Below are 17,519 nucleotides of genomic sequence, written 5' to 3' on the forward strand. Positions count from 1 at the left end.
GGAGAGAAAGCAGACACTCCTGCTCAGCGTCTCGCCGAGGCACCACCCATGAGCATCATGGGAATGTGGGAATGTGCACAGAGCTTTCACAGACTGGAACCAGCCAGGCTGAAGACTGGGCGGTGGGGGTTTCCACCGTGGTGGCCCGGCCAGGTCCAGCTCTCTGGGCTGGGCGTGCAGGAGGCGCAAGGGAAGCTGGGATCCCTGGCGGGTAAGGGGCCTGGGAAAGGCACCGTGCTGGAGGGACCCTCTGCAGGGAACCGGGCTGCCTCCCTGCCCTGTCCCCGCCACTGGGCAGGGAGAGCGGCGTCTGGGCCGTGAGGAGACGCTGGTGTTTTCGCGCCCAGTACCTACGAACGTGACCTTATTTGGAAATGAGGACTTTGCAGATGAAGATGAAAGTTAAGATGAGGTCGTGCAGGGGAGGGTGGCCGTCAGCCAAGGACACAGACACCGGCAGGCAGACAGCCCCAGACACCGGGCAAGGCCAGGTGACGATGAGGCGGGGGTGGGGAGCGGGGGACGGGGACGCGGCAGGAGGCAGTGAGCCCGGCAGGCTCTGCACCTGACTGTGCTGCGCTGCCTCCTGCCTGCGCAAACGCCAACAAGCCTCAGTCTCCCCATCCGAAGTGGGCCCGGGGTCGCCCCCACCGAAAGCGTGCTGGTGAGCCTCCGCGTGTGCTCCGAGCTGCGGTCAGCCAGGGCAGCGGCTGCTGTGTCTCCTGGCCCTCTGCCTGCCCAGGGCTCCCCTCCTCCCTCCCCGGCCCCCTCCACTCATTCTCCACTTAGACTCCGCCTCCCCGGGGCCCCTGTTGTAGCTTCTCAGGCATTGCCGGGCTTGCCTGATTACTGCTCTGCTCTCTTGGGGACAGGGACCAGGCCAGTCGAGAGCCAGAGCCAGGTCTAGGAAGGCCTGAAGCTTGAGTGAGGGGGGCTTTGCCTCCTAGGGGAAATCTCCATCAGCATCCCAGGGGGCTTCCCAACCACTCACTGCCCAGGCCGGGCCTGCGGGCTGGTAGCACAGCAGCCCCTGCCCGCTGCCCTGACACCAGGCCGGCGGAGGGTCTCGGGCCAGGGCCCACCAGCGTGCCCGGAGTGGCTGTATCTCGCCGGGAAGAGACCACAAGGGAGCGTCGTTTGCATATTGTCTGTATTGTCACGTGAAACGCACATCCATGACGGTTGTCTTGGAAACGACCTATTAGGTCACACGGAGTCCGGCCCCTGGGGGCCAAAGCTGCGCCGATGCCCACGGGCTGTGGCCGGGTGCTTTCCGGGGGCCGTGGCACGGGCACCTGGTCTCCCCAGGCTCTGGGCCTGGCAATGGGAGAGGCCAGCTCATGCCCCAGGCCCTTCAGCTTTCCCAGGCAGCAGCTCCCAACATACACTCAAGGGAGCGGCAGTTCCTGGGGGGGAGGGGTTAATAGCTGCTCCTCTGGGAAAGGGTGCAGTGGTGGGGTACGTTTAAGAAACTCGGGGTCACACATGGCTCTGCAGCAGAGCCTTGCGGCCACAGGGCCCCTGGCGGGAGTGACAGCCGTGACGGGCGTGGGCTGGGGAGGACAAGACGACACCGGGCCCCTGGAGCCACCTCGGCTCTCACCTGCCGACTCTGGAGCAGGAGCTAAGCGGGTTGGGCCTGCGATGGGCCCCGGGCACCTGCAGAGGCGTGCCAGTCTCTAGGCAGGGGGCCTCCCGCCAGGAAGGGGCAGGTGCGTCGGGGCTGGAGGGGGAGAGCGCCTGCCTTGCTCCCGCCCCTGTGCCGCGGCGGCCGCGGCCTCACCAGGCCGAGATGAGCATCTGGCAGGTGTTGGAGGACATCCAGACCAGCTCCACCAGGCGGAAGTGGAAGTAGCCGATGATGAAGCCCGAGATGACGTCGGTGACGTGGTGCCGGCCGATCATGATGCGCGACAGGCCCACGCAGAAGGCCCAGAGCACTAGCAACACGCGCAGCGGCACGGCCAGCACCAGGTGGCTGAGGAAGAACTTGGACACCATGGCCGCGCGGCTGGCGTGGCCGGCGGGGAAGGCGTAGACGTCCATGGTGAGGTAGTCCAGCAGGCTGGGGCTCGTCTCGTACGGCCCGCGCCTCTTGATGAGCTTCTGCACGCCGGCCACCGTCATGATATCCAGGAGCAGCGCTGTGGGCAGGAGACAGAGCCCTCAGGGCGGCCGACCAGCCTCGCCCCCACCCCCGCCACCTCTACTGGCCCCACTCGGGGCCTTGCCTGTGCTGTGCCCTCCCGTCAAACGCCTTCCCTGCCTTGGGTTTCGACAGCTTTCCTGGCCTCCTCCCTGTCTTCCTACTACCTCCCCCTCCTCCCCACCCCCACGACACGTGGGCCCCCGGGGACTCATGTGGGTCCTGGGAGGGTTTCAGTCCTGCTCCGAGGGGGGTCCTGGGTGGGGTAGGGTTTTTCAAAGGCCTCCACCCACATGTGCCAGGCCCCGCCCAGAGAGCCCACCATGATCAGCCGCAGGTCTGAAACAGCGGAAGTGGAATTCCGGTAACTCACCAGCGATCAGGGACCGAGCGCCTGGCTCTGGTTCCCGAACCTTGCATTTCTCCCCGGAGAAAACACCGCCCACCCCTCCCCATTCTGCCCTCACTCCCCTTCCCCTCCCTCCAGCCCCCACTGTCTGTCTCCACCGCTTGACCCGTCTAAATCACAACACGTGGCCTTTCGTGGGCCGGCTCATCCGTGTGGGAGCGTGGGTCAGCACGCCACTCCTTTGCGTGGCTGGATCTACGGCAACCAGCTGCCCCCTCCCCCATCTGCGGACGCACTCCTGGGTGGTTCCCCTCTCTGGGCTACTATGAGTGATGCTCCAAGGATGCACCTAGAAGCCCAGGGGAGGGGCCGGCGCTGTGACGTGACTCGTGACTCGTTAAGCCGGTGCCTGCAATGCCCCAATCCCATATGGTCGCCAGTTCGAGTCCTGGTTGCTCCACTTCCGATCCAGCTCCCTGCTAATGCACCTGGGAAGGCAGCAGAGGAGGGCCCACTTGGGCCCCTGCCACCCTCGTGGAAGGCCCGGATGAAGTTCCTGCTTCTGCACGGCCCAGCCCTGTCCTCTGAGGCCCTCTAGGGAATGAACCAGCGGATAGAAGATTTCTCTCTCCCTGTCTCTCTGTAACTGAGACTTTCAAATGAGTAGGTAAAAAAAAAAAAAAAACTCAGGGAAAATGTGTTATGGGAAACCACTCCAGATTTGCACCGGCATCAGCTTGTCTGCTACCTCCGTTTCCAGAACTCTCGGCACAGCCTCGTCGCAGCATCTGCTGCCCTGTTTCCAGGTCTCGGTGCCTCCTACAGTGAAGTTGTTGGGTCGTGGAGTCTCCCCACGTGCAGCTTTCTGGGGACCCTCTAGACAGTTCCACAGCGGCCAAACCCTACCACCCCCACCTCACAGAGGACAAGACAAAGCCATGGAGCTCGGCACATTCAGACCTGCTGCCCCTTCTTCTGGAATGTTCTGGAATGTTCTTTCCCAATTCACGTTCTCCCTTCAATGTCACCCCTCAGGGAAGCCTCCCTGTGCTGTGTGGCCATGGAGGGACCGCTCTGCCTCTCTGTGCTGCAGGACGAAGGCACTGCCCCAGGGCTACCGTTTCACCTGTCTGACCACAGCAGCACCCAGCTAGCCAGTGCTGGGGGGGGGGGGGCAGGGACAGGCAAATGCCCTCCCCCATGCCCTCGGATCTGACAGAGATGGGGAGGGAGGACGGAGTCATCCACAGCCAGGCTGTGCCCCCAGGGCAGGTACGGTGCCAACCCTGTGACCTCTGTGACCCCAGTGAGGTCACAGCACCCGCAGGCCCCTCTCCGGTGACAGTAAAGACAGCACCAGCAGGGCCGGCGCAGCCAAGTGACCCTGAGCAACTCACCTGGCTCTCCCCACCTCCCGGAGGCGGTAGGGATGTTCTCTCCTCTCTCCTGGCTTGGGCTCTGAACCCCCGCCTCTCCCTGACCTGCCCCTCCGGCAGCCTGATGGCCTCCCCCCCCAGGACACAGCTGGCCGGCAAGAGAGACGGCGGGCGCAGGAAGCGGTGGGTCCCACGGAGGAGCAGGAGCCCGAGGAGGGAGACCCTGGCTGGACACTTGCCTGGAAGCGCCACGGCAGTTTGTTCCCTGGGGCCCAGGCCTCCCCGATGTTGTCAGGGAGGGGTGTTGCGGGCCCTTGCACTGTAGACCCACAGCCCCCCAGCGCCTGGGTTTGGAGCCACCTGGAGCCGGGGGAGGTCAAGATCCCAGCAGGAGAGGGAGGCTGGCAGCCACCAGATCCACCTCCCCCGGCCCCAGGCAGCAGGAAGGGGTGGAAACACTTGGCCGCTGGAGCTTCTCCACCTAACAGAGCGGCCGGGGAGGCCACTCTGACCCACAAGCCTTCCCGGATGTCCTGAGCAGCAGGTGGAGGGGTTGAAACACACAGGCCGCAGAGTCACAGCTGGGGTTCAAGTCCCGGCTCATTAAGAACAAGTTCCGGGGCCGCACTGTGACGTAGCAGGTTAAGCCACTGCCATCAGCACCAGCATCCCCATGGGCACCGGTTCGAGTCCCGGCTGCTCCACTTCCGATCCAGCTCTCTGCTACGGTCTGGGAAAGCAGTGGAAGATGGCCCAAGTGCTTGGGACGCCGTGCCCGTGTGGGAGACCAGGAGGAAGCTCCTGATTCCTGGCTTTGGTCTGGCCCAGCTCCAGGAATTGCGGTCATTTGGGGAGTGAACCAGTGGACGGAAGACCTCTCTCTGTCTCTTCCCCCACCCTCTGTAACTCTACCTTTCAAATAAATAAACAAGTATTAAAAAAAAAATCAATGAAGCATGGGATGGGAGAGGGAGTAGGAGGTGGGACGGGAGTGGGGGTGGGAGGGAGGTATGGGGGGAAGAACCACTATAACCCAAAAGCTGTACCTATGAAGCTTATATTCATTAAATAAGAGCTTTCTGAAAAAAACAAAGAAAGGACAAATTCCCTCTCCTCCTGGAGCCGAGGTCTGGTCTCCTGCACTGGGGGTTGCCCCAGGGTGACGGCGCCAGTCAGGGGTGGGGGGTGCAGAGGGCAGCCTGGGCTGGGAGTGGCCTCGCGCATGCGCGCTACAGCTGTTACTCCCCCCCTTCCTCTCGATGCCTTCCCACCTTTTAGATTTAAAGGCAGAGAGAGGAGAGAGGAGAAAGGGGGGAGGGGAGAGGGGAGAGAGAGGAGAGAGGGGAGGGGGGGAGGGGAGAGAGGAGAGAGGAGAGAGGGAAGAGAGGAGAGAGAGCTCCCAGCCACTGGTCCACTCCCCAAGTGCCTGCAGTAGCTGGTGACCTATGACACGTGACAGAGACCCAATTCCTGGAGCCGTGACGGCTGCCTCCCGGGGTCTACACTGACAGGAGCCTGGAGCAGGGGACATGGGCGTCCTGACGCAGTGTCCTAACCACCAGGCTGCACGCCCGTCCTCGACTCTTGAGGCCTGACCTGGCCCAGGTGTGCCCTGGACCCTGGAGCTGGTGCGCAGCCAGGCGGATGCACCTGGGAAACAGTTTCTTTTTTTTTTCTCTGAGTCTCACCAGGGTCAAGATGATCTGAGCTGGATTCTGAGACCTGCAACACCCACGGGAGAGGGAGAGCGGCCAGGGAGGGCCAGGTCAGGCCCTTCCTGGCGTGGTGGGCAGGGGCTGGCCTGTGTCTGGATGCTTAGGGGTTAATGTGGACCAGAGCAGGCCCCAGGGAGGCCAAAGTAGGACAACAGGCACGACAGGCCTGGGTCTCTGTCCCGTCCGCGCGTTCTCACCTGAAAACCAGCAGCGTGGCCCCTGGAGAGCTACCGGAAGAGCAGGCGGTGAGGGCTGTGCTGGGCCTCCCGGGCCACGCCAGGCTCTGACTGGGCGGCCGAAGGCCAGGAGCCCCGAGCTCCGACCTCCCCACAGCTCCAGCTCTCTGCCTGCACCGTGAGGCTCCACGGCCGAGAACGGAGCCCATCTGCCAACTTTCCAGCAGCAAAGCCTTGTCCCCAATGAAAGCATGGACGCCCAGGTTGGGGCCGGCGCTGTGGCGTGGTAGGTTAAGCCGTCACCGGCAACCCTGGCATCCCAGATGGGCGCCAGTGCAAGTCCTTGCCAATACACTTCTGATCCAGCTCCCTGCTATGGCCTGGAGAAGATGGCCCAAGTCCTTGGGCCCCTACACGCACGAGGGAGACCCAGAAGATATTCCTGGCTCTTGATTGGCCCAGACCTGGCCATTGCAGCCATCTGGGGAGTGAACCAGCGGATGGAAGACCTCTCTCTCTGTAACTCTGCCTTTCAAATAAATAAATCTTAAAAAAAAAAAAAAAAAAAAAAAAAGCTCCCAGGTGACTCAGACGGAACCGGCAGCTGCGGGGCCCTGGGAGGGTGTCTTGCCCCACACCTACGCCTCTGGGTGGCAGCTGCTGTGTCTGGCTGGCCGTACCTCCTGGGGCCATCGGGAAGGGGACACTCAGCCCCTTTCCCACCCAGGGGCATTAGGCCTGGCATGGCTGGCCAGCAGGCCCAGCCTGGCCTGTACCTACTTCTTTCTCTCACGGGTACGCCCGGTGCATGCTGGGCCCAGGGCTGGGGCCCGGCTGGCAGGGTCCCCTACAGCCAGGGGAGAGATGTGCAGTCAGCAAGTGGCTATCTGAGGAGACTTCCAGAAGTTCAAGGAAAATGTGTATTATGGGGAAAAAATGCGTGCATTTCAGACATTTTTGCAGCAACATAAACATCTCTTTCAGTTCCATTTTTCCAAGAACTTTTTGAAGGGACCCCCACGGAATGGGGGGCCGTGGGGATGGGGCGCCATGGCTGGGAGGGCGTGAGGGCTGTGACCAGAAGCAGACGTGGCCACCACGCTGGTGCAGGGCAGCACGGGAGGCCCCCCAGAGCCGTCCCCCGCCCCGGCCGGCCCCGTGTAACTGTGACTGACAGTGCACGCCCTGGTGCCCTGAACAGAAGCCAACAGCACCAGCCCTGACGGTTTTCTGACCTGCACCCCCCACCCTAGCTCAGACAGGAGCGGGGGAGACCCATGGTGGTGGGGGTCCCCCTGGCAGGAGAGCCGGCGGAAGCTGCACCGCCCCTGGCTTGCTGTGTGACCTGGGCAAGGTCAGGCACCTCTCTGGGCCTCCACTTGCTGTGGTCAATGGGGGAGGTGACCACGCACTCAGAGACCAGGGCCAAGGTCAGCTGCTGAGGACCACAGGACCTTCCTTGGCAAGTCCCTCCCTCCAAGCCTCTCCCCACCTCCTTGGCACCACGGGGGTGGACGGGAGCCTGCCCCAAGCTCCGTGTGCAGCCAGTGCTCCAGAAATGGCACCGAGGGCCACAGCAGAGGACCACAGGGCTCAGCGCTGCCCCCTCAGCAGCGGGAGCCTTCCAGCTAGAAGCATGGCTGTCCCGGAGCCCGGGCGTGGGCATGGGCGTGGGATGGCGAGAGCCTGCCTCAGTGTCTCTCTTCTCTCCTGTGACCCCTGGGGCCTGTGGTGGCCCAGGAGGCGGAGCCAGAAGACCCCAGGGTGGGCCAGCAGCGGGGGCTTCCTCAGTAGGAGCTGCTACCTGGGCAGAAGTGGAGCCAGGTCCTCCGGAGGCCCCTGGTCTGCGGTGGCTGTGATGGAGGGGGACAGAGCGGGGACTGGGGGAGGGCCACATGGCCGCAGGGCAGGGCCAGGGCCTCCCAGCTCCTCCTGGGCAGGTGCAGGGCTGGTGTGTGGGCCCAGGTCTCTGGCTGGCCTCACCTCTGATCCCTATCCCGGCTGTGGGATGCGGGCAGCGGCCGCACTGCTGCGGGGGACGGCTGTCCCGGAAGGGCCCCTGGGCCCCTGTGACTCAGCTACTCCGGGGGTGGGGCGCTCTCCTCAGGAGACGGCGCCGTGGCCCACGACTCCTGGTCAAGGATGTCCACGGCAGTGTTATTTATAACCCCGGAGAGCGGCAAACAACCGGTGCCCTTGAGCGGGAGACAGACAGGGCCGGCGAGCACCGAGCGGCCGCTGTGGCCGCTGCGGCCCCAGGCAGCGATTGGTGGTGGCAGGGGCCCAGGCGGGGGAGCGGGGAGGGACCCTGCTGCTGGCCTGGTTTCGGTGGTGTCTGAGGCTCTGCACTTGCACTTTTTTCCTGCCACGAACACGCGTGCTGATGAACTGTAAATGACACGTACCGCGCGGCTCCGCTCCTGGGAGGGCCCGGGAGGGGCCAAATTCAGTCGGAAAGCAGCAGGGGGTGGGGCGGCAGGCGCTGGGCATGGGGAGAGGGCGCCTGGGTCTGTGGAGACGAAATGTTTCTGGTGTTGGGGTGGGGGTGATGGCTACACCACAACACAGATGTGAATGCCCGTGTTACATGCATGTGACACACATGTCAAGTTATCGTAAACATCAGTGCAGTGGTCCAGGACACAGCTGCTGGGGGCATTCAACGAGCAGGGGGTGGAGCTGAAGGAAGAACCCGAGGCCCGAACCTGCCAGTCGGGCAGTCACCCCTACTGTACTGGCCCATGCGTGTGCACCTGTGTGCATGTCCCTGTACATGCCTGTGTCTGTGTGTGCAGAGCGGGTGTACTGTGTATGTGCGTGTGTGTCCCTGGGTGCACATGTGTGTGTACATGCGTTTGCCTGTGCAATGCTGGTGTGCCTGTGTCTGTGTGTGCAGAGCGGGTGTACTGTGTATGTGCGTGTGTGTCCCTGGGTGCACATGTGTGTGTGTACATGCGTTTGCCTGTGCAATGCTGGTGTGCCTGTGTCTGTGTGTGCAGAGCGGGTGTACTGTGTATGTGCGTGTGTGTCCCTGGGTGCACATGTGTGTGTGTACATGCGTTTGCCTGTGCAATGCTGGTGTGCCTGTGTCTGTGTGTGCATGAGCGGGTGTACTGTGTATGTGCGTGTGTGTCCCTGGGTGCACGTGTGTGTGTGTACATGCGTTTGCCTGTGCAATGCTGGTGTGCCTGTGTCTGTGTGTGCATGAGCGGGTGTACTGTGTATGTGCGTGTGTGTCCCTGGGTGCACGTGTGTGTGTGTGTACATGCGTTTGCCTGTGCAATGCTGGTGTGCCTGTGTCTGTGTGTGCATGAGCGGGTGTACTGTGTATGTGCGTGTGTGTCCCTGGGTGCACGTGTGTGTGTGTACATGCGTTTGCCTGTGCAATGCTGGTGTGCCTGTGTCTGTGTGTGCATGAGCGGGTGTACTGTGTATGTGCGTGTGTGTCCCTGGGTGCACGTGTGTGTGTGTACATGCGTTTGCCTGTGCAATGCTGGTGTGCCTGTGTCTGTGTGTGCATGAGCGGGTGTACTGTGTATGTGCGTGTGTGTCCCTGGGTGCACATGTGTGTGTGTACATGCGTTTGCCTGTGCAATGCTGGTGTGCCTGTGTCTGTGTGTGCAGAGCGGGTGTACTGTGTATGTGCGTGTGTGTCCCTGGGTGTACATGTGTGTGTGTACATGCGTTTGCCTGTGCAATGCTGGTGTGCCTGTGTCTGTGTGCATGAGCAGGTGTGCTGTGTATGTGCGTGTGTGTCCCTGGGTGTACATGTGTGTGTGTACATGCGTTTGCCTGTGCAATGCTGGTGTGCCTGTGTCTGTGTGTGCATGAGTGTGTGTGCTGTGTATGTGCGTGTGTGTCCCTGGGTGTACGTGTGTGTGTGTATATGCGTTTGCCTGTGCAATGCTGGTGTGCCTGTGTCTGTGTGTGCAGAGCGGGTGTACTGTGTATGTGCGTGTGTGTCCCTGGGTGCACATGTGTGTGTGTACATGTGTTTGCCTGTGCAATGCTGGTGTGCCTGTGTCTGTGTGTGCATGAGCGGGTGTACTGTGTATGTGCGTGTGTGTCCCTGGGTGTACATGTGTGTGTACATGCGTTTGCCTGTGCAATGCTGGTGTGCCTGTGTCTGTGTGTGCATGAGCGGGTGTACTGTGTATGTGCGTGTGTGTCCCTGGGTGCACATGTGTGTGTGTACATGCGTTTGCCTGTGCAATGCTGGTGTGCCTGTGTCTGTGTGTGCATGAGCGGGTGTACTGTGTCTGTGCATGTGTGTCCCTGGGTACACGTGTGTGTACGTGTGTGTCCTTGTACATGTACATGTGCGGGCATGCATGTGTGTGCATGTGAGTGTGGACATGCCTGGCACCCCTGCTGACCAGTCGGGCCTCCTTTGTGTGAGTCGCCCGGAGCCCTCCGACCCTTGGTGTGCAAAGAGCTGGCACGTGGGCCCTCGGCTGCCTCTCGCTGTCCTGGCCTGAGTGACCGAGTGACCGCAGCACCGCAGGCTCCCAAGTTCCCAGCTGAAGAACCCTCAGGCCAAAGCCGCCCTGCCTCGCTGTGAAGAGGCTGGGGTGCCAGGGCCTCGTGGCCAAGGGTGCCAGGGCCTCGTGGCTTTACCGTCTCACACCCCACGGGGTGGCACAGACAGCGAGGAGCGGCGGTGGAGCGGTGCGCCGGCCCCGCCAAGGCCGCCCTAGAATGGCCGCGTGACCCAGAGATCCCGCCCCTGAGAGACCCCAAGAACCGAAAGAGCAGTCATGAAGTATGTTTGTTCACCTGTGCCCACGGCTGCGCTGCCGGCTGTGAAGCCGCCACAGGCTGTCCGTGGGTGAGTGGGTGAGCAGGGTGGCGGGAGGGAAGGAGGGGCATTCACAGAGTGAAAGCAGGGGCTGGCGCTGCGGCCTAGCAGGTAAAACTGCCGCCTGTGTGCCAGCATCCCATAAGGGTGCCAGTTCAAGTCCCGGCTGCTCCACTTCCAATCCAGCTCCCTGCAAATGTGCCTGGGAAAGCAGCCGAAGGTGGGTCAAGTGTTCTGGCCCCTGTACCCATGTGGGAGACCCAGAAGAAGCTCCGGGCTCCTGCCTGTGGCCTGGCCCAGCCCTGACATTGCAGCCATTTGGGGAGTGAACAAGCGAACAGAAGATCTCTCTCTCTCCCTCTCCTCTCTCTGCAACTTTAAATTTCAAATACATAAATGAATCTTGAAAACAAACAACAAATCCAAAGTGAACTCAGCTTCATACTGCAGGATTTTGTTATAGGAGGCCCCTCCAGCGGTCAAAACCACAGGCAGGGCCAGCGCCGCGGCTCACTAGGCTAATCCTCCGCCTGCGGCGCCTGCACTCCGGGTTCTAGTCCCGGTCGGGGCACCGATCCTGTCCCGGTTGCCCCTCTTCCAGGCCAGCTCTCTGCTATGGCCCGGGAAGGCAGTGGAGGATGGCCCAGGTGCTTGGGCCCTGCACCCCATGGGAGACCAGGAGAAGCACCTGGCTCCTGGCTTCAGATCAGCACAGCGCCAGCCGTGGCAGCCATTTGGGGGGTGAACCAACAGAAAAGGAAGACCTTTCTGTCTCTCTCTCTAACTCTGTCAAAAAACAAAAACAAACAAACAAAAAACACCACAGGCAGGAGGGTGGGCGCCAGGGGCTGGGGCTGGGGAGGGGAGCTGGTGTCCCTGGGGTCAGAGTTTCAGGCTGGGAAGGGACAGGCAGCCCTGAGCCGGAGGCAGCGAGGGCCACACAGCTGCACTCCCCTAGCCGAGCTGGGTGGGCCGGGGCCGGGGCCGGGGTGGGGGGCTGCCGGGCTGCCGGGCAGAGAAAGCTGGTCCTGGCTCCCGCACCCCCTGTGGTCAAGGTTGGGTGGGCGAGACACAGCAGGGGAGACGCAGAGAACAATCTAGAGCCCTGGGCCCCCTCTGCAGAAGTGGCACAGGGTGGGGGCTTAAGAGAGAGAGGGGCTCCTTCTTCAGGGTCTCCTTGGGAAACAAAGACAGAACACAGGGAGACGCAGCCCCCCACCCCCCACTGCACAGGAGGGTTCAGTGGAAAGTGTTGAAGACCCATAGGAGAGAGGGCTGACGGGGACCCTGGAGCACAGTGCCCGGGCCGGGTGCAGCCGTCGCCACGCCCCCTCCAGCTACAAAACACAGCAGCGCCCCAAGGGACAAAGGCAGGACTCAGACAACAACATGGACGCACAGATGCACAGCCCACAGGAGGGCGGCTGGGGGGCGGGGAGGGGAGCGCCTGTCTGCTGAGGTCGGGAGTTCTGTTTTTCAGGATGGAGAGAAGAGTTCTGGGCGCGGACGGACGGCGGGGACGGTGGTGGAGCGATGCGGACGCACTGAGCGCCACCGGGCTGGGCACTGACAAGTTCTGAGCACGGGGGCCTGGCGGTTCAGACGCCAGCCCAGAGTGCCGGGGGCCAAGTTCCAGCTCCACTCCGGATCCCTGCTTCCTGCCAATGCGCATTAGGGGAGGTGGCCGTGAAGGGCTTGAAAGGCAGAGAGAGAGAGTGAGAGAGAGAGCGAGAAAGGGAGGTCTCGTATCTGTTGGTTCACTCCCCAAGTGCCCACATCTGCCAGGACCAAGCCAGGCAGACGCCACGCGTCTTGAACTCCGTCTGGGTCTCCCATGTGGGTGGCAGGGGACCAAGCACTGGAGCCACCATCTGCGGCCCCCCAGGATGGATCAGCAGGAGGCTGGATGGGAAGCAGAGACCCCAGGGCGTGGACGGCCACTCCAACGCAGGACGCAGGCATTGCAAGCCGTGGCTTCACCCACTGCACCACAACACCAGCCCCAGACTTCTGAATAAAGGACGCGGGTCATGGCAGTGAGGCACAAGGCCAACAGCCAGGCCTGTAAAGACATGGGGAGGGGTAGCGCACGGGAACCGGCCTGATCACCTGTCCCCTGGGAGCCGCAAGGCACAGGCTGCAGAGGGGATGGGGCAGGGGGTGGGGTCATCTCCCAGGCAGCTAAGAGCTTGCAGGGGACTTGGTGGGAGGCCGGGCCTGGTGATCACAGTGGGGATGATTAGAAATATTTTTAAAAATGTCTGTGAGAGGCAAAGAGAGAGGGAGAGAGCTTCCATCTGCAGGTCCACGGCTCAGATGCCGGCAATGGCTGGGGAGGCCAAAGCCAGGAGCCCGGAGCTCTACCCAGCTCTCCTCTGGGGGTAACAGGGACTCAAGTACTTGATCATCACCATTGCCTCCCAGGGTGCCCTGTGACAGGAAGCTGGAGTGAGGAGCAGAGCTGGGACTCGAACTCGGGGACTCTGAATCAGGGCAAGGACCTCTGACCCAAATGCCCACGCAGTGGTAATCACTGCCACACCAGCACTGGCTGGCGTCAGGATGTGCCAGGAACCACGTGTAATTCTTCAATGACGTGTGCCAATGACCCATTTCACAGGCAAGGAGACGGAGGCTCGGACCAGCAAAATCACAGCAGGGCAGGGACTTGCAGGCCGGGTCTGGCTGACTGTCATCTCTTGCCAGCTGCTAAGCGCCCTCTTGGCTCCCAGGTGTGCGGAGTCCGGGCGGCACTGCCCGGGGAGGGGCAGGAGTGAGGGACAGGCCTGCATGCCATCCCTCCAATGCCCACCGCCATAGCCCTGTAGTCCCATTGTACAGAGCAGGAAACTGAGGCTCGGAGCGGCCCCTGGAGGAAGCCCTGTCTGACCCAGAACCCACGCACCAGGGTTACTTGGTGCCCCAGGGCCTCCGAAGACTGGGGGAGAGCGGGAAGCCGCAGAGCGTGCATGGGAGTGGCCCACTTTCCTGGGTGGCCAGTGGGGAGCAGAGGCCCTCGGGGTAGGCCGGGCCAGAGCTGTGGGGCCGCACTGCTGTCTCCTCCCAGCAGGCTGAGGGCCGGCTCCTCCTCCCCACGGCGGCCTTGCCCTGCCAGACCCACCCTGCCCGCTCTGTGTGGCCAGCGGCCAGGGGCTGCTCTGCGCCAGGCCATCTCTCCCCGGGGTCTCAGCACCTGGACGCACATTGGAAAACCTCCGCTTCCTCCTTCCACCAGGAGCGGAGAAGACGCTGGGCTGTGGTCGGGGGCCAGATCTGCAATCAGGAGGCCTCGACTGGTCCCCGCACCGGGCGCTTACAGCTGTGTGGGTGGGCACGTGGTCACCTGACCTTTCTTAGTCTCAGTTTACTCCTCTGTAAAATGGCCAAGTTAAGCCGGCGCCGCGGCTCACTAGGCTAATCCTCCGCCTAGTGGCGCCGGCACACCGGGTTCTAGTCCCAGTCGGGGCGCCGGATTCTGTCCCGGTTGCCCCTCTTCCAGGCCAGCTCTCTGCTGTGGCCTGGGAGTGAAGTGGAGGATGGCCCAAGTGCTTGGGCCCTGCACCCGCATGGCAGACCAGGAGAAGCACCTGGCTCCTGGCTTCGGATCAGTGAGATGCGCCAGCCGCAGCGGCCATTGGAGGGTGAACCAACTGCAAAAGGAAGACCTTTCTCTCTGTCTCTCTCTCTCACTGTCCACTCTGCCTGTCAAAAATTAAAAAATAAATAAATAAAAATGGCCAAGTTAACGGTTACCTGGGCAGAAGGCTTTTTTGTAAATTATGATTATTATTCTGAGAGAGAGAGAGAGAGAGAGAGAGAGAGAGAGAATGTGTGCTCCCAGCCACTGGCTAACTCCCCAGATGTCCACAACAGCTAAGGCTGGGCCAGGCTAAAGCCAGGAGCCGGGGACCCAGTCAGGCCTCCCCACCGGGTGCCAGGGACCCACGTACTTGAGCAGGAAGCTGGAGGCAGGAACCTTGGCCAGGATTGACCCCAGGCACCCAGATGTGGGTGTGGGTGCACTAAGCCACGTCTCCCCAGCAGGGTCTCATGCAACCTCATACAATGTGCACCTAGCACTTGGTACCTAATGAAATCCAACATGTGATGTTTTCAAAAGATGTAAAATCAATCCCCATCGTTCTCACTCAGGAAGCAAGCACCTCCCACCCGCCCCTCACCCTGTGGAGCAGAAGCCTCTGTGCCCACAGCAGCTGGCTCGTGGAATGTTCCGGAAACCTCTTCCTAACAAGTCGGTGGCAAATGTTACGTGTCTGGGGCAGGGGAGGCCTTTTGGGCACCACTGTTCATGTACATGAAGCAAATCAAAGCAGTGGGCGCTGAGGGGCAGTTCTCTTGCATACTTCCTACGACGGGGAGCTCACTCCTCTCCAGAGACCAGCTCCGGGTTCTAATCCTGACACCACTGCCCCGAGTGTCAGTTTCTGCCTGCTCCGTGCTCGTGGGCTGATGGTGAAGATTATAGAAGGGTTGGTGTGGTTTCTGCACAACTTGGCACCCGGGAAGCACTCCGCAAAGCTGCTTCGCCACCCCCATCGTCACACTGGGGAGGAAGCTGAGAGCGGACGGGGCCTGGGACCAGGGCTAAGACACGGGCGGGGCTGACAATACGTCCCCTCTCCTCCCCAACACAGAGCAGCCTAACCCCTGACCCAGTCTTCCCGAGCCCGGCCCGGCCTCTAGTGGCTTCCCCTGGTCTCCCCTCCCAAGCCCCAGGCTCGGCACCGGCAAGGCGCGTGGACCTCTCTCAGGCTTGGCCGGGTGGCTCTGTGTGTAGGAGCCTCGGTTTCCTAATCTGTGAAATGGGTATGACAAGGGCACCAGCCTCCTGGGGTAAAAGGATCAGGAATTCACGTGGGTAACTTAGCAGCAGGACAAGGACGCCTCGCTGGCAACAGACGCCCCCATCTCCTGTACCCGGCACCCGGCTGCGGCTCGCTCCCCGCTCTCCGTTATGCCTCCCTCTGTGACCCCAGTTCTCGTGACCCCACCCACACCCCTACTGGAGAGAGACCCTCTGCCTGGTTTCACCGCTCACCTGTCCCCCAAATGATGGCCACACTGGGCAGCAGGAGGAGATGGAGGTGGGCCCGGCCAGGGTGCGGGAGCTGGGGGTGCCCAGAGGGGGCTGGGTGGGGCTGGATGGAGGGGGCAGCTTGCCTTCCCCTTGCGGCACCTAGCTGGGGCCAGTGCTGTGTGGAAAGGAGCCGGTGGCAAAGACCTCGGAAAACCAATCAGCGGTGGCCCTGCAGCGACCTTCTCCAGCGACAGCCCCAGGGGAGGGGCAGGTAAGGGCTGAGAGGGGGCGGGGGTCCCAGACAGCACCCCTGGGCCCGGTGGCAGAATTCCTGGGCAGCTCCAAGGGTCCCTGAACCAAGCAGCAGGTGCAGGGAGGGGCGCTCCTGGGAGAGGCCGAGCAGCTCTAACTCCCTGGTCATAGTGGGTGGGTCAGAGGCTGCTCTTCAAGGCCATCGCCTCTGGACCATCCTCAGAGGGTCCCGCCGGCCCTGCCATCCTTGAGGCCCCCACTCTGCGGGGAGCTGGCCTATGCGTCCCAGCTCTGGCTTCCCAGGGCCCGAGGCCGGCCCGTTTCTGGGGCACCCTGCCCGCCTAACCTCATTACAAGGTTCCAGCCAATTTCCAAGGGCCCTGATGGTCCCGGCCAGGCCCAGGCGGGTGGACTCCCTCCCGGGGGAGGGGAGGGGGCTGGCGGGTGGGCACACTCACCCAGGAGCAGGTTCATGAGCACCTCCTGGCCGGCCAGCGTGCTGCTCTTCACCAAGCACAGGATGGTCCCCCCGATCCAGGGGATGCCGTGGCCTGTGATGCCGATGAGCTTGACCATGGAGCGGGCGCTGGCCCAGGACGCGGCCCGGCCGGCGCACACGCCCAGCCGCTTGGACATGCAGATGTCGATGGCCAGCAGCGAGTTGAGGGCGATGCCCCTGAAGGAGGGGTTCAGCTGCATACAGTCCTCCTCGGGGAGCTGCTGTGACTGGCGCCGCTCGCGGCCACTGTCGCCGGCTGGTGGGGGCTGCGCCGAGGGCCCCGAGGGCTTCCTGCCCGAGCAGCGGGGCTCCGGGGCCCCCTTGGGGGGCTGGTTCAGGGACAGGAACTCGGCCCTGTTGAGCACGTTGCTGCGGTCCCGGGCACGGGCCCGGCTCTGGGAAGCCGGCATGGTGACCTGGCCCAGGCTGAGCAGGCCGGGGCCAGCCGGGCTCCGAGGACGGGAGCTGCCCGCGCCGCCTGCTGCCCTGCCTCCCCGGCGGCAGCAGCTGTTAAATATAGAGCGCAGGCTTGCACATGGCTGTTTACCTCCGGCGGCCACCAGGCTCGGCGGACGTCAGGGCCAGCGGGGCAGCCAATCCAGCCCACCCGCGCAGGGTCCGCGCCAATGGAGCCGCCGGGGAGGCGGACGCGCCCACAGGCCGCTGGGGCCCGGGCTATTTATAGCTGCCAATGGCTCAGCCCAGGTTGAGAGGGCGCTGGGAAATGTAGTCCTGCTGGCTCTCTGCACCCCACTGGGGCTTCAGCCTCCGGCCTGGGCAAGAGGTGGGCCTCCGGCCAACCCCTGCGCTTCCCAGAGCCCCTCGGAGCCCCGGGAGCCAAGCCTGCTGCCCCACTGGCCTCCGGCAATGATGGATGCAATCCCGTGGACCTGACCGTGGAGGCTTCTCCAGGCACCCGACCAGCTCAGGTCACGGCAAACATCATCCTGGCTCCCTGGGCGGGCTGGCTCCTCCCTCTGTGGCGGCACCATACAGCTCGGGGGCCTGCTTTTTTTTTTTTTTTTAAACTGGTCTCCAGTGCTTCACACTCCAATCAAATGCAACCTGTGGGATTTGCTTTCCGTTCGAGGGAGGGGTCATTGATCGGCCGCTAATGGATCTGCCCTTGAAGGGTTGCCTCCGGTATGGTACGGGGAGTTTCACTAAGGG

At 62.6% G+C, this 17,519-nt stretch overlaps 1 protein-coding gene across 1 annotated transcript; it reads right to left on the minus strand.

Moving 5' to 3' along the window:
- Window positions 1–1,138: 1,138 nt before the first annotated feature.
- Window positions 1,139–16,981, minus strand: PLPP7 (phospholipid phosphatase 7 (inactive)). Its single transcript, XM_062207360.1, has 2 exons — window positions 16,309–16,981; window positions 1,139–2,144 (listed from the first exon to the last, which is right to left on the minus strand). The coding sequence occupies exons 1-2, from the start codon at window positions 16,757–16,759 to the stop codon at window positions 1,780–1,782; spliced, it is 816 nt and encodes a 271-aa protein (XP_062063344.1). The 5' UTR covers window positions 16,760–16,981; the 3' UTR covers window positions 1,139–1,779.
- Between the last annotated feature and the right edge of the window lie 538 nt (window positions 16,982–17,519).

Source organism: Lepus europaeus, chromosome 12 (genome assembly GCF_033115175.1).
Source record: "Lepus europaeus isolate LE1 chromosome 12, mLepTim1.pri, whole genome shotgun sequence".
NCBI classification, from domain to species: Eukaryota; Metazoa; Chordata; class Mammalia; order Lagomorpha; family Leporidae; genus Lepus; species Lepus europaeus.

Excerpts from the sequence above, each read along its gene's own strand:
- PLPP7 (XM_062207360.1), bottom strand. The coding sequence starts at position 16,759 with ATGCCGGCTTCCCAGAGCCGGGCCCGTGCCCGGGACCGCAGCAACGTG. Across the intron at positions 2,145-16,308 it reads GCTCATGAACCTGCTCCTGG|CGCTGCTCCTGGATATCATG; the intron begins GTGAGTGTGCCC and ends TCCTGCCCACAG.